Raw genomic sequence first — 23,718 nt, forward strand, 5'->3', positions numbered from 1 at the left:
TTTGAACCCTGACTAAGATCACTAAGCTATAGCTTTGGATCAATAAAGCTAAGTGAATATACTGAGAATCAGTTTCACTATACCAATGTTCTGTGTTACATGGGGACAGAATCTCTACTGCGGTTTACAAACACTGACATGACCTTTGCAGTCCTTTGTCCAGTTAGTACCCACACTGTTAACACTGACACAGGCCATTAGAAAAGATCTTTACCAATGTGAAGTTCAAGGCATAGGTTGTAGCAAATTAATACAACCGTGCTAAAATGTTTAAAAACAGCACTTGACTAGCCTTAATACTTGGCACATGTGTCAATAGGCAGAACTTGTAGTAAGGCATCATGGGTGTTGTAGTCCCATGTAATCTAATACACTACAAGTTAAAGACACAGTGTCCACAGAGACATTTGAAGAAAGAAAGAACAAACACGAGTATAATGAATGGTATATTTTGCCTATAAGGGAAAAGCCCCTAATGAGGCCAACTGAAGCTACACGTGTTTACCATTTGTATCCCTCAGGTTTCCGCTATACATCTTCTAATAACTGTCATATTTGCCAGATTAGACAAACGCAGAGGGAGTGAAAGTTGCTTTATGCAAAGGCATATAGACATATGATGCAGTTAATGGAAGAGAAAGAAGGATGGAAAGAAACTGCGGTAAGCAAAGTAAGTGCAGAGCTCATGATGAAGTCAGGGTGAGTGGAAGCAGTTTGGCTAGACCTACCCCTTAGGCTTCTGATGGAGTTTCAGTGCTAGGCCTTAAGACTATGTAGTCACAGAACGTGAATGAAGTGTGGATACCATCTGGTGGTCAGAATATGAATCTGCAGGTCCAAGTTACATTTATTTTCAGATATATTCCTTTTGGGGGTTTTTTATTACTTTTTGTTGTACATTTACAGGGGCTGAAATGACCTAATGTAAGCTGATTCAAACAATGAAACATACAATAACACATAGAAACATGACATGACATCTAAATAGATGTAAACATTTGAACCCTGACTAAGATCATTAAGCTATAGCTTTGGATCAGTAAAGCTAAGTGAATATACTGAGAATCAGTTTCACTATACCAATGTTCTGTGGTACATGGGGACAGAATCTCTACTGCGGTTTACAAACACTGACATGACCTTTGCAGTCCTTTGTCCAGTTAGTACCCACACTGTTAACACTGACACAGGCCATTAGAAAAGATCTTTACCAATGTGAAGTTCAAGGCATAGGTTGTAGCAAATTAATACAACCGTGCTAAAATGTTTAAAAACAGCACTTGACTAGCCTTAATACTTGGCACATGTGTCAATAGGCAGAACTTGTAGTAAGGCATCATGGGTGTTGTAGTCCCATGTAATCTAATACACTACAAGTTAAAGACACAGTGTCCACAGAGACATTTGAAGAAAGAAAGAAAAAACACGAGTATAATGAATGGTATATTTTGCCTACAAGGGAAAAGACCCTAATGAGGCCAACTAAAGCTACACGTGTTTACCATTTGTATCCCTCAGGTTTCCGCTATACATCTTCTAATAACTGTCATATTTGCCAGATTAGACAAACGCAGAGAGAGTGAATGTTGCTTTATACAAAGGCATATAGACATATGATGCAGTTAATGGAAGAGAAAGAAGGATGGAAAGAAACTGCGGTAAGCAAAGTAAGTGTAGAGCTCATGATGAAGTCAGGGTGAGTGGAAGCAGTTTGGCTAGACCTACCCCTTAGGCTTCTGATGGAGTTTCAGTGCAAGGCCTTAAGACTATGTAGTCACAGAACGTGAATGAAGTGTGGATACCATCTGGTGGTCAGAATATGAATCTGCAGGTCCAAGTTACATTTATTTTCAGATATATTCCTTTTGGGGGTTTTTTATTACTTTTTGTTGTACATTTCCAGGGCTGAAATGACCTAATGTAAGCTGATTCAAACAATGAAACATACAATAACACACAGAAACATGACATGACATCTAAATAGATGTAAACATTTGAACCCTGACTAAGATCATTAAGCTATAGCTTTGGATCAATAAAGCTAAGTGAATATAGTGAGAATCAGTTTCACTATACCAATGTTCTGTGGTACATGGGGACAGAATCTCTACTGCGGTTTACAAACACTGACATGACCTTTGCAGTCCTTTGTCCAGTTAGTACCCACACTGTTAACACTGACACAGGCCATTAGAAAAGATCTTTACCAATGTGAAGTTCAAGGCATAGGTTGTAGCAAATTAATACAACCGTGCTAAAATGTTTAAAAACAGCACTTGACTAGCCTTAATACTTGGCACATGTGTCAATAGGCAGAACTTGTAGTAAGGCATCATGGGTATTGTAGTCCCATGTAATCTAATACACTACAAGTTAAAGACACAGTGTCCACAGAGACATTTGAAGAAAGAAAGAACAAACACGAGTATAATGAATGGTATATTTTGCCTATAAGGGAAAAGCCCCTAATGAGGCCAACTAAAGCTACACGTGTTTACCATTTGTATCCCTCAGGTTTCCGCTATACATCTTCTAATAACTGTCATATTTGCCAGATTAGACAAACGCAGAGAGAGTGAATGTTGCTTTATACAAAGGCATATAGACATATGATGCAGTTAATGGAAGAGAAAGAAGGATGGAAAGAAACTGCGGTAAGCAAAGTAAGTGCAGAGCTCATGATGAAGTCAGGGTGAGTGGAAGCAGTTTGGCTAGACCTACCCCTTAGGCTTCTGATGGAGTTTCAGTGCTAGGCCTTAAGACTATGTAGTCACAGAACGTGAATGAAGTGTGGATACCATCTGGTGGTCAGAATATGAATCTGCAGGTCCAAGTTACATTTATTTTCAGATATATTCCTTTTGGGGGTTTTTTATTACTTTTTGTTGTACATTTACAGGGGCTGAAATGACCTAATGTAAGCTGATTCAAACAATGAAACATACAATAACACACAGAAACATGACATGACATCTAAATAGATGTAAACATTTGAACCCTGACTAAGATCACTAAGCTATAGCTTTGGATCAATAAAGCTAAGTGAATATACTGAGAATCAGTTACACTATACCAATTTTCTGTGTTACATGGGGACAGAATCTCTACTGCGGTTTACAAACACTGACATGACCTTTGCAGTCCTTTGTCCAGTTAGTACCAACACTGTTAACACTGACACAGGCCATTAGAAAAGATCTTTACCAATGTGAAGTTCAAGGCATAGGTTGTAGCAAATTAATACAACCGTGCTAAAATGTTTAAAAACAGCACTTGACTAGCCTTAATACTTGGCACATGTGTCAATAGGCAGAACTTGTAGTAAGGCATCATGGGTGTTGTAGTCCCATGTAATCTAATACACTACAAGTTAAAGACACAGTGTCCACAGAGACATTTGAAGAAAGAAAGAACAAACACGAGTATAATGAATGGTATATTTTGCCTATAAGGGAAAAGCCCCTAATGAGGCCAACTAAAGCTACACGTGTTTACCATTTGTATCCCTCAGGTTTCCGCTATACATCTTCTAATAACTGTCATATTTGCCAGATTAGACAAACGCAGAGAGAGTGAATGTTGCTTTATACAAAGGCATATAGACATGTGATGCAGTTAATGGAAGAGAAAGAAGGATGGAAAGAAACTGCGGTAAGCAAAGTAAGTGTAGAGCTCATGATGAAGTCAGGGTGAGTGGAAGCAGTTTGGCTAGACCTACCCCTTAGGCTTCTGATGGAGTTTCAGTGCTAGGCCTTAAGACTATGTAGTCACAGAACATGAACGAAGTGTGGATACCACCTGGTGGTCAGAATATGAATCTGCAGGTCCAAGTTACATTTATTTTCAGATATAGTTACATTTATTTTCAGATATATTCCTTTTGGGGGTTTTTTATTACTTTTTGTTGTACATTTACAGGGGCTGAAATGACCTAATGTAAGCTGATTCAAACAATGAAACATACAATAACACACAGAAACATGACATGACATCTAAATAGATGTAAACATTTGAACCCTGACTAAGATCACTAAGCTATAGCTTTGGATCAATAAAGCTAAGTGAATATACTGAGAATCATTTACACTATACCAATTTTCTGTGTTACATGGGGACAGAATCTCTACTGCAGTTTACAAACACTGACATGACCTTTGCAGTCCTTTGTCCAATTAGTACCCACACTGTTAACACTGACACAGGCCATTAGAAAATATCTTTACCAATGTGAAGTTCAAGGCATAGGTTGTAGCAAATTAATACAACCGTGCTAAAATGTTTAAAAACAGCACTTGACTAGCCTTAATACTTGGCACATGTGTCAATAGGCAAAACTTGTAGTAAGGCATCATGGGTGTTGTAGTCCCATGTAATCTAATACACTACAAGTTAAAGACACAGTGTCCACAGAGACATTTGAAGAAAGAAAGAACAAACACGAGTATAATGAATGGTATATTTTGCCTATAAGGGAAAAGCCCCTAATGAGGCCAACTGAAGCTACACGTGTTTACCATTTGTATGCCTCAGGTTTCCGCTATACATCTTCTAATAACTGTCATATTTGCCAGATTAGACAAACACAGAGGGAGTGAAAGTTGCTTTATACAAAGGCATATAGACATATGATGCAGTTAATGGAAGAGAAAGAAGGATGGAAAGAAACTGCGGTAAGCAAAGTAAGTGCAGAGCTCATGATGAAGTCAGGGTGAGTGGAAGCAGTTTGGCTAGACCTACCCCTTAGGCTTCTGATGGAGTTTCAGTGCTAGGCCTTAAGACTATGTAGTCACAGAACGTGAATGAAGTGTGGATACCATCTGGTGGTCAGAATATGAATCTGCAGGTCCAAGTTACATTTATTTTCAGATATAGTTACATTTATTTTCAGATATATTCCTTTTGGGGTTTTTTTATTACTTTTTGTTGTACATTTACAGGGGCTGAAATGACCTAATGTAAGCTGATTCAAACAATGAAACATACAATAACACACAGAAACATGACATGACATCTAAATAGATGTAAACATTTGAACCCTGACTAAGATCACTAAGCTATAGCTTTGGATCAATAAAGCTAAGTGAATATACTGAGAATCAGTTACACTATACCAATTTTCTGTGTTACATGGGGACAGAATCTCTACTGCGGTTTACAAACACTGACATGACCTTTGCAGTCCTTTGTCCAGTTAGTACCCACACTGTTAACACTGACACAGGCCATTAGAAAAGATCTTTACCAATGTAAAGTTCAAGGCATAGGTTGTAGCAAATTAATACAACCGTGCTAAAATGTTTAAAAACAGCACTTGACTAGCCTTAATACTTGGCACATGTGTCAATAGGCAGAACTTGTAGTAAGGCATCATGGGTGTTGTAGTCCCATGTAATCTAATACACTACAAGTTAAAGACACAGTGTCCACAGAGACATTTGAAGAAAGAAAGAACAAACACGAGTATAATGAATGGTATATTTTGCCTATAAGGGAAAAGCCCCTAATGAGGCCAACTGAAGCTACACGTGTTTACCATTTGTATCCCTCAGGTTTCCGCTATACATCTTCTAATAACTGTCATATTTGCCAGATTAGACAAACGCAGAGGGAGTGAAAGTTGCTTTATACAAAGGCATATAGACATGTGATGCAGTTAATGGAAGAGAAAGAAGGATGGAAAGAAACTGCGGTAAGCAAAGTAAGTGTAGAGCTCATGATGAAGTCAGGGTGAGTGGAAGCAGTTTGGCTAGACCTACCCCTTAGGCTTCTGATGGGGTTTCAGTGCTAGGCCTTAAGTCGATGTAGTCGCAGAAAGTGAATGGAGTGTGTTTGCCATCTGGTGGTCAAAATATGAATCTGCAAAATGTAACGTAAAGAATCTGTTTTTGGTCCACAAAGTCATTTAAAGAAGCACCTGTCAAACTTCTCCCAGAGTAATGTGCCTTGGAAACGAAATGGGATGTGATCTATTCATTTATTTATTTTTTGTAGTGACAAGCTATGGGGTCATTCATAACTTTGCATCCTAATAATATGTCAAATCTCCTGAGTATCTATGCGGTTTAAGAAATGGTTTGACTAAAAGGGTCATCAACGAGGTATCAAGGTAATATCTATCATTCTGTCCTACTTTGTCATTAGCATATTGTTCCAAACAAAATCTAACCCCTAACGAAAATCACCCCACAAGACGTATATTTACTTTTTTAGATGTACTGGTGCAGTTAAATATAAATAGCTTTGTAGACTTACTGGCGTTCACAACCATCTGTCATGTGTAAAATGTGCAATATACACATACATACACGTAGATATCCACATTGTTAACGTTTGCATTTGCCTAGTTTGACCACACGATGGCATCCACGCTCCATTCATGACAGGTGTCCGTGGCCCCAAAACACCGGTGTCTTTTGTAATAGGACAATTCCAAAAGCCTTCCTATAAACTACATAGAAGCGCACTACTCTACCCAAGTGTCAAAGGATTCTACTCTCTATTAGATAGCCGGGTGCCTCCCAGACACGACAAATACTTCACCCGGTATTCATTGTGCGAAACGCACAAATATAAAATAAAAAGACAAATAACAATAATAATAATAAATCGTTCCCTAGGCTTCTCTGAAGGGTAAATGTAATTTGCGCTATGGGTTACACTTGAAGGGTTACACTTCTAGACAAATTAAATAGGTGAGGGGAAACGTGAATTTTGGTTCAGTTTTATGGATTTTATAAAACCAAGCACAAACAATGGAGCCATCATCTCCATTGTAACTCCATCTCCAAAATTTTTGCATATGTCTGAAACTTAAGTACCCAAAATCAAGCTCTAAATATTTATGTATATACTCACACTGTATGTACACACAAATAGGGCTCTCAAACCGTGCTTGCAGTATAGTTTCAACACACGGTGACATCCACGCTCCATCCATGGATAAATTCCGTTTGCATTAAGTCAAAACCTTTCTACACACTACATAGAAGTGTACTGCTTTACTGAAGTGTCAGTGGCTATTTTTTTTCTACGGGGTTGAATGAAATTCGAACTGTACTGTTAGGATGATGTTGTCTCAACCAGTAAACATGTATTTAAAAAAAAAATACTAATAAAAAGTGAAATATGTATTAATAAATACGGCAATTTTAATGTGAAACGTAGTACGAAATAACAATATTGTCAATAGTGTCTCAATATCGATATCGTTTTTGATTTTGGGGGGCGGGGGTCCCACTGATTTCGGCAAATAGAAAAATGACGGGAAAAAGGGTACCTTACAATATGAAATGCCCTGCATCGACAGAATTAGTTTTGACCAAAACAAATGGCTACATTTCCCCAATACGTGCTCACCTGGGCGGCGTAAACGCCTTTGCTGCTGCCCTTAACCAACGATACAGCCACTGTTGGTCTCGCTGCGCAGCTCTCTCGGCCTTACGGAATTGAGATGCGCGCGTCCTAATAGCTGTAAGGTATATAAAGACAACACAAGAGTGAGGCGGACATTTGCTGTTTCGCCACGGACACAGGTAGGTGGCTCTTAAAAGAGCCGTTGGGTATTTCAGGTAAACGTCAAAGCGCACTGTTTAAGCGCGCTCTCCGCGAATACGGCGGGCCAGCTGGATGTCTTTAGGCATGATGGTGACTCTCTTGGCGTGGATAGCGCACAGGTTAGTATCTTCAAATAGACCCACCAAGTATGCCTCGCTAGCCTCCTGCAGGGCCATGACGGCGGAGCTCTGGAAGCGGAGATCGGTCTTGAAATCCTGAGCGATCTCACGCACTAGCCGCTGGAAGGGTAGCTTGCGGATCAGCAGCTCCGTCGACTTCTGGTAGCGGCGGATCTCCCGCAGAGCCACGGTGCCGGGCCTGTAACGGTGAGGCTTCTTTACGCCGCCGGTGGCGGGGGCGCTCTTGCGGGCAGCCTTGGTGGCGAGCTGCTTCCTCGGGGCCTTGCCACCGGTGGATTTACGGGCTGTTTGCTTGGTTCTTGCCATCGCGTTGAACTCTGCTCTCCTCAGCGGGTAAAGAAAGAGAATGAGCTGTTGCTTGCTTCACATGGCTTTTAAGCGTTCGAGCCGCTCGCCGCTCATTGGGCGTCCTAAAGGTGTCCGTTACCCATTGGGCGGCCGGCAAAACGTCGGTGACACGCTATTGGGCGTCTTCTTTTCAAAACGAAAAATACAGCCCACTAATAGTGGCGGGCTCCATAAAAAAAAAATGAAAAAAGATAATATATATTTTAGCGAATACACATATATACACACACACATATATATATATATAAATAAATATAATATGTGCGTTGGACTCAGTACGTTAAATATATGAAAACAAATCACACATTGGCAATTGTTACAAAAATTGTACTACAGTAACACGGGAGGAGAATAGAAAAATAGAGGGCAGCCTGTTTATCAATAACTCCGGCCGTATGAAGCTACCATTCTTGGAAGTCACATTAAGAATATATGGTGGGTGTTTAAGGAACAGCACTTTTTTTAAGAAAAAATGGGTGGCTCTTAAAAGAGCCTTTGTGTATGGACAAATCAACTGAGAGCGCCAATTTACTTAGTCTTAACGGTCTTCTCGGTCTTCTTGGGCAGCAGTACAGCCTGAATGTTGGGAAGCACACCACCCTGGGCGATAGTGACTCCTCCGAGCAGTTTGTTCAGCTCCTCGTCGTTACGAACAGCCAGCTGCAGGTGACGGGGAATGATACGGGTCTTCTTGTTGTCGCGGGCGGCGTTGCCAGCCAACTCGAGAATCTCAGCGGTGAGATATTCCAGGACGGCGGCCAAGTAGACGGGAGCGCCGGCGCCGACTCGCTCAGCATAGTTGCCTTTGCGCAGGAGCCTGTGCACACGGCCAACAGGGAACTGCAATCCGGCGCGGGACGAGCGAGTCTTGGCCTTGGCCCTAGCTTTACCGCCGGTTTTACCCCTTCCACTCATGATTCGCGTCAGTCGAGTTCGTTGAACGCAGCTGAAATAAACACGGCGAGCGACCGACGCCGTTGATATAGCTAAAACGCCTGCGTTCCTATTGGCTAAAAGCTAGACACACCAACAGCCAATCGCATATCCGCCGTCAGACTCTAGCGTCCTCCCACCTCTGCTCGCTTTGCAACCCGACCCCCTCCTCCTCTCGTGCTGTGTGTCTGGTTGAGCGAGAGCGAGAGAGAGAAAGAAAGAAAACGGTGTACAGAAAGAACCCCCCCCCCACACACACACACACACACACACACACACACACACACACACACACACACACACACACTCATGCCCAGTGTTTCCTTTCCCGCTCAAATAAAACACGTACGGCCATAAAGTACTCTGATCATAGAAGGAAAGTAAAGTCAAACCCGAAAATATGTACACTATTGTAAATAGAGCTATTTTATGGGATAGTTACTGCTGTTCTTCTTCCGGCTTAACGTTTTTTGTTTGTTTTTTGATTCATTTTGCAGTAACAAGGAAAATAAAGCTGTTTGAGATGAAACTGTGGGGTGGCTCTTAAAAGAGCCGTTGTAGAGGGAAACAAGACATGAAGTTAAAGGGCGTGACTGTTTACTTCTTCTTAGGGGCAGCCTTTTTCGCCTTCGCCGCTTTGGGCTTAGCTGCTTTAGGCTTGACCGCTTTGGCTTTCTTTGGGCTCTTGGTCGCCTTTTTGGGAGGCACCGGCTTCTTGGCCTTCTTGGGGCTTTTCGCTGCCTTCTTAGCGGCCGCGACGGGCTTCTTGGCCTTCTTGGGGGATTTCTTAGCCGCAGTGGGTTTCTTGGCTGCTACCTTCTTGGGCTTCTTGGCCGCGGCTGGTTTCTTGGCGGCCGGCTTCTTAGCTTTAGGTGCCGGCTTCTTGGCGGCCGGCTTCTTCTTAGCCTCGGTCTGCTTCTTGTTAAGCTTGAAAGAGCCCGACGCGCCGGTGCCTTTGGTCTGCACCAGAGTGCCCTTGGTGACGAGGCTCTTGACGGCGAGCTTAACGCGTGAGTTGTTCTTCTCGACGTCGTAGCCGCCGGCAGCCAGGGCTTTCTTCAGGGCGGCGAGAGACACGCCGCTCCTCTCCTTGGACGCAGAGACGGCCTTGACGATGAGCTCGCCGACGCTGGGGCCGGCTTTCTTGGGGCGGGCGGCGGCCTTCTTCTTGGGGGCCTTGGCGGGCGCCGAGGCGGCTGGGGCTGGAGCGACTTCTGCCATTGTTCTGCTTTGCTGAGAGCTGGAGTGAGCACAAACTGCTGCAGCGTTCTGTGGAACCTCCGGCTGCAGCGAGGGGGGCGGCCCTTAAAAGTCACATGAGAACGTTGTGGACTCAACTCGCCCGTGCAGCCGTGCCGCAACGAAAGACTCGCACTTGTGTTTTCTCTCGGCGTTTGTCGAGCGAAATATGAGCGAAAGCCCAACCTGGCGATCGTGGAAATGCTCTATCGTCTCCGAAAGGCTCCATCGTGTGTAGAGAAGGCGGGAAGGGCAGCGAAACGACGCCGCTTTTCGCACGGCGCACACCAAAGCGTGCCGCGCTGCCGGCGTGCGGAACGGGCGACGGCGCATTTGACGTGCTAATCGGTGGAAAACGGCGTCAAAATGTGTTGCGAGCTGGGCGAGCCTTGTCCGGAGCGATAGAGGAGAGCCTCGGTGAGAGCGTGTTGGGAATCCGATGCATGGGTGCGTTGTTTTGCTCGTCGTGCGGGGCGCCCTTGAGAGGTGTGTAAAGCACAGTGTTGCCATGTGTGCGTTGTGACTCCCGCAGTATGACTCTCACCGTCGATGCGTCTTTGTCACCAGGGCTCCCACACTCGGAACGACTCTCCCCGTGACAATCGACCTTAAAACATAATGGAAAAGAATAAAGTCCTCTCTCCGACCCTTATATTAAATAAGCCCAAACTCATTCTAACCCTAATACAAAATCACCACCTTCTTCTCTCTAACCATCAAATGAAATAACCCCATCCTTCCTCCAACCATAGTACAAAATAACCCCAATCTCATTCTTACACAGATACAAAAGAACACATTCCTCCTTCTAACCCTAAAACAAAACCGTTCCAACCTTCTAACCCTAATCTAAAAAAATAAAATAAAATAAAATCCATCTACAATAACACCTCCTCTCTCTAATCCCAAGATGAAATAACCCAATTCCTTCTTATCCGTAATACAAAAAACCCTCCCTAATTCTTGCACTAATACAAAACAAATCCATTCTCATTCTAACCCTAACATGAAATAACTCTTAATAACTCTCAATCTCATTCTTACCCTAATACAAATTAATCCCATCCCTCCAGTAACACAACTCAAGTTAATTTGTTAAACTCTCACTCAGCCCATATTATGCTATGACCATTCTACTTAGTTATACATTCATCAGTGGGTCATGGCCTTGTGTATCTACTGTTGCTTGCTGTCACTGAATCATAAGGCTGACCACATGTCTGCGCTAAACATACTTTCACTGACCTACTTTTCTCATGGTAAAGCCCGAGGCCCAGCTACAAACCCATATTTACTTACTTTACCTTCATCATTTTGCCTTGCTTCCAACCTATACACCAGCACCTACTTTTGCTCACTCAAAACTCACCATAGACCTAAGACTTGGACTAGGACTTCATCCTTTTGTGACCCAACCAAAAAGCCCCAATACAATATAACTCCATACTCCTAACCCTAAAACAAAATCTTCCTCCTAGCCCTAATAAAAGAAATAATAAAAGAAAACCCCAACCTCAGTCTAACCCAAACACAATAACTCAATCTGCACTATAACCCTAATATAAAAAAAACAATCTTATTCTATGCTTAATGAAAAAGCACGTACTCTCTCTAACCCTAATACAAATTAACTGCATCCTCACTTTAATGACAATACCAACTAACCTCAACACAAAACAACCCTATTCTCATTCTTACCCCAACAGATTTTTTTAGAACTTTAATTTGACCCATTTTAAGCTGTCTTAGTTTTACATTTATCAGTAGGCCAAGGCCTTGTGTGCATCTACTTTTGCTTGCCCTCACTGAATCATAAGGCTGACGGCTGATGTTGAAATTTAATTTTACTGAACCTTCCTTTGTATCTTTAGGCTAAGGCCCAACTCACAGCCACTTTAACTCAATCCACCTTCATCATAAACCTGAAGCCCAGCTACAAACCTATTATTTACTTACTCTACCTTCCTCAAGCCGGCATTGCTCTCAATCACTGTATCAAAAGCCTAGCTCTAGACCTACTTTTTCTCACTCATATCTCACTCAAAGACTTTGACCAACTTTTGTAACCCAACCAAAAAGCTTGTGGAGGTCACTTATTTTCCTCTTCCCCCCCCCCCAACAAGTCAGCCCCCAATAAGGCCTTATTACATCCACCAGACCAGCCTCTAGTTTTAAGAGGCACCTTTCATTACCAAGATCAAGTGTGTAATATTATGGATGAACCCTACACTCTTCCACACCTGTAATGCTGATCATTTCAAGCCCACTTCATATGGTTAGTATGGCACAGTATAATAGTTTGCTATTCTGCCACTTAATCCTAGTACACACTACACCAATTAAATGCCAACAAACAAGAATAAATCTATTGACTTACATATGCATACATCCTTATATAATTGAAACAATTACTTCTACACCAAAGGCTGTACTCTCTGGAAGTAACATACAGACGTAAATTGAGGGCTTACCATCTGTGACTTGGTTCTCTCGCGTAAAAACTGCTCTTTGGTGGAAAACGTGGGTGGCTCTTAAAAGAGCCGTTGGGTTTTGATTATGCCGCGAACACTGTTTACTTGGAGCTGGTGTACTTGGTCACGGCTTTTGTGCCCTCGGACACGGCGTGCTTGGCCAACTCACCGGGAAGTAGCAGACGCACAGCGGTCTGGATCTCCCTGGAGGTGATAGTAGAACGCTTGTTGTAGTGAGCCAAACGAGAAGACTCACCGGCGATACGCTCGAAGATGTCGTTCACGAACGAGTTCATGATGCCCATCGCTTTGGAGGAGATACCAGTGTCTGGGTGGACCTGCTTCAGCACCTTATACACGTAGATAGCATAGCTTTCCTTCCTGGACTTTCTGCGCTTCTTGCCTCCTTTCCCGGCCGTCTTGGTCACGGCTTTCTTAGATCCCTTCTTCGGGGCGGACTTGGCTGGCTCAGGCATTCTGCTCGTCGTCGAATAAGACTGAAGAATGAGGGGGAGGTGACAAGCTCCAACATTATTTAGACTCTAACATTCTAATTAGACGAGTTTCCGCCTCCAGAATGCCGTCAAACGACCATTGGACAACAGTTGAATGCTCGCTTCTTCTCAACCCTCCGTTCCCGTCTCTCCACCCCCTCCCTCTCTCTTGCCTCCCTACACCCGCTTCCCCCTCCCCCTCCCCTCAGCAGCATTCTCTTTGTTCGCCTACCCGCGCATTTTTACCCGCTGTGCAGACGGTACAATTATTTTTTTGCCACACCGGCGTTGACGGCGACATTCTGATTTTATTCAAACGTATAGTTCTGATTTAATCAACACACACGGGGGGGAAAGGAAGACAATATGCACGTATGTACTATTTACATATATAATGTGTATTGAAGCTTATTATACACAGAAATATAATGTTTATTCCTTCTGAAGATTAACTTCTTAACACAGAGCGGCCGGGAGTTCCATGATCATCACTGACTTATTTGCAAATAAACAAACAAATAAGGGACGCAGACGGCTCAATGTTTATATAAGGTTTTTAACACGTACAGTTCTGAATTCTAAAACAACGCACACGGGGGAAAATGGAAAAAGTAAGTATATCATTAGATCACTTTTTATTCCTCATGCAGGTTAACTACTTAAGTGTCCTGGAGATATTTTCATTTTTTCAAATTTTCATTCACTTATTGACTACCGTATTTAAAACAAACAAACTAACATGAAAAACAATCTCTTTTGTTGGATCTGTGGGTGGCTCTTAAAAGAGCCGTTGTGTTTAAGATTTGTTTAAGCCGAGCGTTTAACCTCCGAAGCCGTATAGAGTGCGTCCCTGGCGCTTCAGGGCGTACACCACATCCATAGCGGTGACGGTCTTTCTTTTAGCATGCTCGGTGTACGTGACTGCGTCCCTGATCACGTTCTCCAGGAACACTTTGAGCACACCGCGGGTCTCCTCGTAGATCAGACCGGAGATACGCTTGACGCCACCACGACGAGCCAGACGACGAATAGCCGGCTTAGTGATACCCTGGATGTTATCGCGAAGCACTTTACGATGACGCTTGGCGCCTCCTTTTCCAAGGCCTTTGCCTCCCTTGCCTCTGCCAGACATTCTCTCTGCTTCTTTTCCCAGTCGACGAGAAGAGAATCAATGAAGCTGCAGCACCCGAGGCACGCCTGTTATACCGCTCTATAGGACCTAGTTGAAAACAAGAGTGACGTCACACTATATTAGCTCCGTCTCATCTTCTAGACGCTGTACAGGAAAACAAGTGTTCTGTACCTACGTGCCTAGACCACTCAAACATCGCATATATATAGGCACTGAGTGGGTAGCCACACAAAATAGAGTCAACTAGCTGAATTGTCTTTTGTTTCAGTTCTCTCTGGATGTACACATATTCACAATTCAAAGTGCTCTATTTAGATAGTTTTAATGTGGATTTCATTAACACATAAGATGGTCATGTTGTTCATGTAACATGTGGTGTATTGCAACTTGGGGGGCAATCTGATAAGCCAAACAATAATAGCATCACTTTCCAATGTATTTGCAGCATGTCTTCCTTCTACTGCTTGCAGTTTCACAGTCTGGCCACACAATGGCATCCAGGCTCCACCGAGGGGGAGAGTCCATAGATTCAGAAGTCAAGTCAAATTTATTTGTACAGTGCTTTACATAATTAGTCATTAGTAAAAGACAGAGACAAATAAATAACGTAAGACATGAAGGATCAAAGACCCCCAGTGAGCATGCCAAACTAACAAGGGAGACCCATCCTCCTCTGGTCAGAACTATTAATAAATTACTGATAAAAGTTACCAAACCATCTATACTGTTGAACTGCTCTGATCACAATCATAATATATTAACCATGGTGTAACAGGAACAAACAACGGTTGCTACATAATATTGCAACACACACTGGATCATGCCTTTCCTTCACTGTGAATCCTTTAACTCATCATGATTCAACTTTGTAAACTTTGTAAAGTCAAGCAGGTCTGAAAGCTAGGCCGTTCAGTTATAATTAGGAGTCATAATAACTTCAGAAATAGCTAGGTCTAATGATGAAGTCATTCATAAATACATACATAAATAAATAAATAAATCCCAGTGACTTAAGCCAGCCAGGCCTTAGCTTAACATGAATTTACAGTGACTCAAAGTAGGCTCATACTCATACACACAGCCTATGACTCCTTTTCACTAAATAGAAGTGGATTGGGGCCATGTGACCTTTGACCTTTAGAAAACAGTGATCAAATGTTTATTTGCAATTACAATGATAATATCATTATTATTAATACATGTCAACAAAGGCTACAACTCTTCTTTCTGAACCACAGAATGCCCTCAAATCTCCATAAATTATAATTGGTTGGGGACACAAAAACAATGGCACTCCACTACTCCCTAAATAGTGCACTACGTGAGTGTAGAAGCCATTATTATATGCACTCTGTAGGGAGTAGTGAGCTGCTTGGGAATTGGACAGTGTAATTCCGGTTCCAATGTCATTGCTTTTCTGAGATTACTGAACTATTGGCCAACGAACGGCAAACAAACTTCAGTTAAGACGCGGACACACTAGGTTTCTGTTGGCGTTTTTTTGCGAGCGAAATTAGCTACATTCATTTGTCGTTTCGGTAACTTACGGAAAATATATTTCGTGAACAAACACTAATTAGCCAACTACACACGCCACCCGGCTCTAAAACCCAGAAGATACGCTGCTGGTAGCTTGGTTTAAGCACGACCGTTTGTCCCTCACTTGTTCCAATTGCACACGAGTCCGTATTATCGTATTACAGCCACCTAGCCATCGCGCTACTCTCCAAGTTAAGATAAGATAGTCCTTTATTAGTCCCGCAGTGGGGAAATTCTCATGTGAAAGTTAGCTAGCTAGCCTCTCGGTTACACGAGTAGCTGGGACACAAATCACCCAAGTCAACCACGACAGTTAACATAAATAAAGCTATATACACCGTTCATACTAAACCTTGGCTGCCTCGAGTGAGTTTGTATTTATCTGGCAACTATATACGCACTGGCCTGTGTTATTGTTTGTGCTAACCGAGATAGCTAACATGCTAATCGCTAACTTTGCGTACTTTTAATTCATACTACAACTCAGCAGGCGGTACTGTTCCGTGGTCAATAGGAAATGGCACCCCATAATTAGGCCCATGTTTGTGTTTGCTGTTTATGCCAGCTAGCTGCGTTAGCCACGCTGCTAATCGCTAAACTGGCTCCAAGTGCAACTCCACACATAGATCCAGCAACGGCAGTTATACATCGATTTGCTGTGACTGGGTGTAAAACATTGCTCTCGGCAAAATGGAGTTTTCGAGTAATCGAGTTTTAACGTTAACGTTATCGTACTAACGGCACCACAACAGAGCTGAGCACACGCCCATTCCACGAAGCGACGCAAACTATAATGAAAAAAGGACGACGTTTCACATGGACATGTATGAACATTAAAAGTAGCTAACATTTCTCTTAACACCACACATACCTAGGTCAGCTGTTGACTCAATATTGATGGCTGTTCACATATGCGCCTTGGTCTCACATACAACCAAGTAAGTCCAAACACTACATCACGCTATTCTAACTATGCAACCACACACTGAGATCACAGCTCTAAATGAGCCAATACATGGCACATTTGTCAATAGGCTGAACTTGTAGTTCATCGTTGGAATTGTGGTCATTGATCTTAACACTACAATATAAAGACACTGTGTCCACAAAGACTTTTAAATAAAAAAAGAACAAACACACATCAATTGAATGGTTGAATCTATAAAACACGATCCTTCATCTATCAACACATATTGCTCAAACACATATAACCAGTACAGGGTATGTATTTGTGTTTGTATCTGTCAGAATGAATAGGCCCTCAAAGTTTACATCAAGCATGCCATATGTTTACAAATGACAGTTGCGTGCACGCACGCAAGCACACACACACACACACACACGCCCCACTTATATATATTTACCATTTAGATTCCCCAGGTTTATGGTATACATATTCGAATAACAGTCATATGTGCAGACAAGCACAGAGGGGGTAAAAGTTGCTTTATGCAGAGGCCTTAGAAATATGATGAATGAAGTGTGGATACCATCTGGTGGTCAGAATATGAATCTGCAGGTCCAAGTTACATTTATTTTCAGATATAGTTACATTTATTTTCAGATATATTCCTTTTGGGGGTTTTTTATTACTTTTTGTTGTACATTTACAGGGGCTGAAATGACCTAATGTAAGCTGATTCAAACAATGAAACATACAATAACACACAGAAACATGACATGACATCTAAATAGATGTAAACATTTGAACCCTGACTAAGATCACTAAGCTATAGCTTTGGATCAATAAAGCTAAGTGAATATACTGAGAATCAGTTACACTGTAACAATTTTCTGTGTTACATGGGGACAGAATCTCTACTGCGGTTTACAAACACTGACATGACCTTTGCAGTCCTTTGTCCAGTTAGTACCCACACTGTTAACACTGACACAGGCAATTAGAAAAGATCTTTACCAATGTGAAGTTCAAGGCATAGGTTGTAGCAAATTAATACAACCGTGTTATAATGTTTAAAAACAGCACTTGACTAGCCTTAATACTTGGCACATGTGTCAATAGGCAGAACTTGTAGTAAGGCATCATGGGTGTTGTAGTCCCATGTAATCTAATACACTACAAGTTAAAGACACAGTGTCCACAGAGACATTTGAAGAAAGAAAGAACAAACACGAGTATAATGAATGGTATATTTTGCCTATAAGGGAAAAGCCCCTAATGAGGCCAACTAAAGCTACACTTGTTTACCATTTGTATCCCTCAGGTTTCCGCTATACATCTTCTAATAACTGTCATATTTGCCAGATTAGACAAACGCAGAGGGAGTGAAAGTTGCTTTATACAAAGGCATATAGACATGTGATGCAGTTAATGGAAGAGAAAGAAGGATGGAAAGAAACTGCGGTAAGCAAAGTAAGTGTAGAGCTCATGATGAAGTCAGGGTGAGCCTGTTTATCAATAACTCCGGCCGTATGAAGCTACCATTCTTGGAAGTCACATTAAGAATATATGGTGGGTGTTTAAGGAACAGCACTTTTTTTAAGAAAAAATGGGTGGCTCTTAAAAGAGCCTTTGTGTATGGACAAATTAACTGAGAGCGCCAATTTACTTAGTCTTAACGGTCTTCTCGGTCTTCTTGGGCAGCAGTACAGCCTGAATGTTGGGAAGCACACCACCCTGGGCGATAGTGACTCCTCCGAGCAGTTTGTTCAGCTCCTCGTCGTTACGAACAGCCAGCTGCAGGTGACGGGGAATGATACGGGTCTTCTTGTTGTCGCGGGCGGCGTTGCCAGCCAACTCGAGAATCTCAGCGGTGAGATATTCCAGGACGGCGGCCAAGTAGACGGGAGCGCCGGCGCCGACTCGCTCAGCATAGTTGCCTTTGCGCAGGAGCCTGTGCACACGGCCAACAGGGAACTGCAATCCGGCGCGGGACGAGCGAGTCTTGGCCTTGGCCCTAGCTTTACCGCCGGTTTTACCCCTTCCACTCATGATTCGCGTCAGTCGAGTTCGTTGAACGCAGCTGAAATAAACACGGCGAGCGACCGACGCCGTTGATATAGCTAAAACGCCTGCGTTCCTATTGGCTAAAAGCTAGACACACCAACAGCCAATCGCATATCCGCCGTCAGACTCTAGCGTCCTCCCACCTCTGCTCGCTTTGCAACCCGACCCCCTCCTCCTCTCGTGCTGTGTGTCTGGTTGAGCGAGAGCGAGAGAGAGAAAGAAAGAAAACGGTGTACAGAAAGAACCCCCCCCCCCACACACACACACACACACACACACACACACACACACACACACACACACACACTCATGCCCAGTGTTTCCTTTCCCGCTCAAATAAAACACGTACGGCCATAAAGTACTCTGATCATAGAAGGAAAGTAAAGTCAAACCCGAAAATATGTACACTATTGTAAATAGAGCTATTTTATGGGATAGTTACTGCTGTTCTTCTTCCGGCTTAACGTTTTTTGTTTGTTTTTTGATTCATTTTGCAGTAACAAGGAAAATAAAGCTGTTTGAGATGAAACTGTGGGGTGGCTCTTAAAAGAGCCGTTGTAGAGGGAAACAAGACATGAAGTTAAAGGGCGTGACTGTTTACTTCTTCTTAGGGGCAGCCTTTTTCGCCTTCGCCGCTTTGGGCTTAGCTGCTTTAGGCTTGACCGCTTTGGCTTTCTTTGGGCTCTTGGTCGCCTTTTTGGGAGGCACCGGCTTCTTGGCCTTCTTGGGGCTTTTCGCTGCCTTCTTAGCGGCCGCGACGGGCTTCTTGGCCTTCTTGGGGGATTTCTTAGCCGCAGTGGGTTTCTTGGCTGCTACCTTCTTGGGCTTCTTGGCCGCGGCTGGTTTCTTGGCGGCCGGCTTCTTAGCTTTAGGTGCCGGCTTCTTGGCGGCCGGCTTCTTCTTAGCCTCGGTCTGCTTCTTGTTAAGCTTGAAAGAGCCCGACGCGCCGGTGCCTTTGGTCTGCACCAGAGTGCCCTTGGTGACGAGGCTCTTGACGGCGAGCTTAACGCGTGAGTTGTTCTTCTCGACGTCGTAGCCGCCGGCAGCCAGGGCTTTCTTCAGGGCGGCGAGAGACACGCCGCTCCTCTCCTTGGACGCAGAGACGGCCTTGACGATGAGCTCGCCGACGCTGGGGCCGGCTTTCTTGGGGCGGGCGGCGGCCTTCTTCTTGGGGGCCTTGGCGGGCGCCGAGGCGGCTGGGGCTGGAGCGACTTCTGCCATTGTTCTGCTTTGCTGAGAGCTGGAGTGAGCACAAACTGCTGCAGCGTTCTGTGGAACCTCCGGCTGCAGCGAGGGGGGCGGCCCTTAAAAGTCACATGAGAACGTTGTGGACTCAACTCGCCCGTGCAGCCGTGCCGCAACGAAAGACTCGCACTTGTGTTTTCTCTCGGCGTTTGTCGAGCGAAATATGAGCGAAAGCCCAACCTGGCGATCGTGGAAATGCTCTATCGTCTCCGAAAGGCTCCATCGTGTGTAGAGAAGGCGGGAAGGGCAGCGAAACGACGCCGCTTTTCGCACGGCGCACACCAAAGCGTGCCGCGCTGCCGGCGTGCGGAACGGGCGACGGCGCATTTGACGTGCTAATCGGTGGAAAACGGCGTCAAAATGTGTTGCGAGCTGGGCGAGCCTTGTCCGGAGCGATAGAGGAGAGCCTCGGTGAGAGCGTGTTGGGAATCCGATGCATGGGTGCGTTGTTTTGCTCGTCGTGCGGGGCGCCCTTGAGAGGTGTGTAAAGCACAGTGTTGCCATGTGTGCGTTGTGACTCCCGCAGTATGACTCTCACCGTCGATGCGTCTTTGTCACCAGGGCTCCCACACTCGGAACGACTCTCCCCGTGACAATCGACCTTAAAACATAATGGAAAAGAATAAAGTCCTCTCTCCGACCCTTATATTAAATAAGCCCAAACTCATTCTAACCCTAATACAAAATCACCACCTTCTTCTCTCTAACCATCAAATGAAATAACCCCATCCTTCCTCCAACCATAGTACAAAATAACCCCAATCTCATTCTTACACAGATACAAAAGAACACATTCCTCCTTCTAACCCTAAAACAAAACCGTTCCAACCTTCTAACCCTAATCTAAAAAAAAATAAAAAATAAAATCCATCTACAATAACACCTCCTCTCTCTAATCCCAAGATGAAATAACCCAATTCCTTCTTATCCGTAATACAAAAAAACCCTCCCTAATTCTTGCACTAATACAAAACAAATCCATTCTCATTCTAACCCTAACATGAAATAACTCTTAATAACTCTCAATCTCATTCTTACCCTAATACAAATTAATCCCATCCCTCCAGTAACACAACTCAAGTTAATTTGTTAAACTCTCACTCAGCCCATATTATGCTATGACCATTCTACTTAGTTATACATTCATCAGTGGGTCATGGCCTTGTGTATCTACTGTTGCTTGCTGTCACTGAATCATAAGGCTGACCACATGTCTGCGCTAAACATACTTTCACTGACCTACTTTTCTCATGGTAAAGCCCGAGGCCCAGCTACAAACCCATATTTACTTACTTTACCTTCATCATTTTGCCTTGCTTCCAACCTATACACCAGCACCTACTTTTGCTCACTCAAAACTCACCATAGACCTAAGACTTGGACTAGGACTTCATCCTTTTGTGACCCAACCAAAAAGCCCCAATACAATATAACTCCATACTCCTAACCCTAAAACAAAATCTTCCTCCTAGCCCTAATAAAAGAAATAATAAAAGAAAACCCCAACCTCAGTCTAACCCAAACACAATAACTCAATCTGCACTATAACCCTAATATAAAAAAAACAATCTTATTCTATGCTTAATGAAAAAGCACGTACTCTCTCTAACCCTAATACAAATTAACTGCATCCTCACTTTAATGACAATACCAACTAACCTCAACACAAAACAACCCTATTCTCATTCTTACCCCAACAGATTTTTTTAGAACTTTAATTTGACCCATTTTAAGCTGTCTTAGTTTTACATTTATCAGTAGGCCAAGGCCTTGTGTGCATCTACTTTTGCTTGCCCTCACTGAATCATAAGGCTGACGGCTGATGTTGAAATTTAATTTTACTGAACCTTCCTTTGTATCTTTAGGCTAAGGCCCAACTCACAGCCACTTTAACTCAATCCACCTTCATCATAAACCTGAAGCCCAGCTACAAACCTATTATTTACTTACTCTACCTTCCTCAAGCCGGCATTGCTCTCAATCACTGTATCAAAAGCCTAGCTCTAGACCTACTTTTTCTCACTCATATCTCACTCAAAGACTTTGACCAACTTTTGTAACCCAACCAAAAAGCTTGTGGAGGTCACTTATTTTCCTCTTCCCCCCCCCCCAACAAGTCAGCCCCCAATAAGGCCTTATTACATCCACCAGACCAGCCTCTAGTTTTAAGAGGCACCTTTCATTACCAAGATCAAGTGTGTAATATTATGGATGAACCCTACACTCTTCCACACCTGTAATGCTGATCATTTCAAGCCCACTTCATATGGTTAGTATGGCACAGTATAATAGTTTGCTATTCTGCCACTTAATCCTAGTACACACTACACCAATTAAATGCCAACAAACAAGAATAAATCTATTGACTTACATATGCATACATCCTTATATAATTGAAACAATTACTTCTACACCAAAGGCTGTACTCTCTGGAAGTAACATACAGACGTAAATTGAGGGCTTACCATCTGTGACTTGGTTCTCTCGCGTAAAAACTGCTCTTTGGTGGAAAACGTGGGTGGCTCTTAAAAGAGCCGTTGGGTTTTGATTATGCCGCGAACACTGTTTACTTGGAGCTGGTGTACTTGGTCACGGCTTTTGTGCCCTCGGACACGGCGTGCTTGGCCAACTCACCGGGAAGTAGCAGACGCACAGCGGTCTGGATCTCCCTGGAGGTGATAGTAGAACGCTTGTTGTAGTGAGCCAAACGAGAAGACTCACCGGCGATACGCTCGAAGATGTCGTTCACGAACGAGTTCATGATGCCCATCGCTTTGGAGGAGATACCAGTGTCTGGGTGGACCTGCTTCAGCACCTTATACACGTAGATAGCATAGCTTTCCTTCCTGGACTTTCTGCGCTTCTTGCCTCCTTTCCCGGCCGTCTTGGTCACGGCTTTCTTAGATCCCTTCTTCGGGGCGGACTTGGCTGGCTCAGGCATTCTGCTCGTCGTCGAATAAGACTGAAGAATGAGGGGGAGGTGACAAGCTCCAACATTATTTAGACTCTAACATTCTAATTAGACGAGTTTCCGCCTCCAGAATGCCGTCAAACGACCATTGGACAACAGTTGAATGCTCGCTTCTTCTCAACCCTCCGTTCCCGTCTCTCCACCCCCTCCCTCTCTCTTGCCTCCCTACACCCGCTTCCCCCTCCCCCTCCCCTCAGCAGCATTCTCTTTGTTCGCCTACCCGCGCATTTTTACCCGCTGTGCAGACGGTACAATTATTTTTTTGCCACACCGGCGTTGACGGCGACATTCTGATTTTATTCAAACGTATAGTTCTGATTTAATCAACACACACGGGGGGGAAAGGAAGACAATATGCACGTATGTACTATTTACATATATAATGTGTATTGAAGCTTATTATACACAGAAATATAATGTTTATTCCTTCTGAAGATTAACTTCTTAACACAGAGCGGCCGGGAGTTCCATGATCATCACTGACTTATTTGCAAATAAACAAACAAATAAGGGACGCAGACGGCTCAATGTTTATATAAGGTTTTTAACACGTACAGTTCTGAATTCTAAAACAACGCACACGGGGGAAAATGGAAAAAGTAAGTATATCATTAGATCACTTTTTATTCCTCATGCAGGTTAACTACTTAAGTGTCCTGGAGATATTTTCATTTTTTCAAATTT

General features: G+C 43.4%; 7 protein-coding genes across 7 annotated transcripts; all 7 read right to left on the minus strand.

Moving 5' to 3' along the window:
• Window positions 1-7,589: 7,589 nt before the first annotated feature.
• LOC140574284 (histone H3) lies at window positions 7,590-8,000 on the minus strand. The gene has a single exon (XM_072694066.1). The coding sequence runs from the start codon at window positions 7,998-8,000 to the stop codon at window positions 7,590-7,592; it is 411 nt and encodes a 136-aa protein (XP_072550167.1).
• Window positions 8,001-8,570: 570 nt separating this feature from the next.
• On the minus strand, window positions 8,571-18,803 carry LOC140574151 (uncharacterized). Its single transcript, XM_072693882.1, has 2 exons — window positions 18,421-18,803; window positions 8,571-8,988 (listed from the first exon to the last, which is right to left on the minus strand). Exons 1-2 carry the CDS (start codon window positions 18,801-18,803, stop codon window positions 8,571-8,573), a joined length of 801 nt encoding a protein of 266 aa, XP_072549983.1.
• Window positions 9,573-10,196, minus strand: LOC140573710 (histone H1-like). The gene has a single exon (XM_072693221.1). It carries the CDS (start codon window positions 10,194-10,196, stop codon window positions 9,573-9,575), a length of 624 nt encoding a protein of 207 aa, XP_072549322.1.
• On the minus strand, window positions 12,787-13,161 carry LOC140574310 (histone H2B). The gene has a single exon (XM_072694101.1). It carries the CDS (start codon window positions 13,159-13,161, stop codon window positions 12,787-12,789), a length of 375 nt encoding a protein of 124 aa, XP_072550202.1.
• On the minus strand, window positions 14,000-14,311 carry LOC140574400 (histone H4). Its single transcript, XM_072694223.1, has one exon. The coding sequence runs from the start codon at window positions 14,309-14,311 to the stop codon at window positions 14,000-14,002; it is 312 nt and encodes a 103-aa protein (XP_072550324.1).
• A 612-nt stretch (window positions 18,804-19,415) lies between the features above and the next one.
• LOC140573704 (histone H1-like) lies at window positions 19,416-20,039 on the minus strand. The gene has a single exon (XM_072693215.1). It carries the CDS (start codon window positions 20,037-20,039, stop codon window positions 19,416-19,418), a length of 624 nt encoding a protein of 207 aa, XP_072549316.1.
• A 2,590-nt stretch (window positions 20,040-22,629) lies between these two features.
• Window positions 22,630-23,004, minus strand: LOC140574309 (histone H2B). Its single transcript, XM_072694099.1, has one exon. The coding sequence runs from the start codon at window positions 23,002-23,004 to the stop codon at window positions 22,630-22,632; it is 375 nt and encodes a 124-aa protein (XP_072550200.1).
• Between the last annotated feature and the right edge of the window lie 714 nt (window positions 23,005-23,718).

Source organism: Salminus brasiliensis, chromosome 12 (genome assembly GCF_030463535.1).
Source record: "Salminus brasiliensis chromosome 12, fSalBra1.hap2, whole genome shotgun sequence".
Lineage (NCBI taxonomy): Eukaryota > Metazoa > Chordata > Actinopteri > Characiformes > Bryconidae > Salminus > Salminus brasiliensis.

Coding starts and splice junctions, on each gene's coding strand:
- LOC140573710 (XM_072693221.1), bottom strand. CDS start 10,196: ATGGCAGAAGTCGCTCCAGCCCCAGCCGCCTCGGCGCCCGCCAAGGCC.
- LOC140574151 (XM_072693882.1), bottom strand. CDS start 18,803: ATGAGTGGAAGGGGTAAAACCGGCGGTAAAGCTAGGGCCAAGGCCAAG. Junction 8,989..18,420: donor GAGAAGACCGTTAAGACTAA/GTAAATTGGCGC, acceptor TGTTTATTTCAG/CTGCGTTCAACGAACTCGAC.
- LOC140574310 (XM_072694101.1), bottom strand. CDS start 13,161: ATGCCTGAGCCAGCCAAGTCCGCCCCGAAGAAGGGATCTAAGAAAGCC.
- LOC140573704 (XM_072693215.1), bottom strand. CDS start 20,039: ATGGCAGAAGTCGCTCCAGCCCCAGCCGCCTCGGCGCCCGCCAAGGCC.
- LOC140574284 (XM_072694066.1), bottom strand. CDS start 8,000: ATGGCAAGAACCAAGCAAACAGCCCGTAAATCCACCGGTGGCAAGGCC.
- LOC140574309 (XM_072694099.1), bottom strand. CDS start 23,004: ATGCCTGAGCCAGCCAAGTCCGCCCCGAAGAAGGGATCTAAGAAAGCC.
- LOC140574400 (XM_072694223.1), bottom strand. CDS start 14,311: ATGTCTGGCAGAGGCAAGGGAGGCAAAGGCCTTGGAAAAGGAGGCGCC.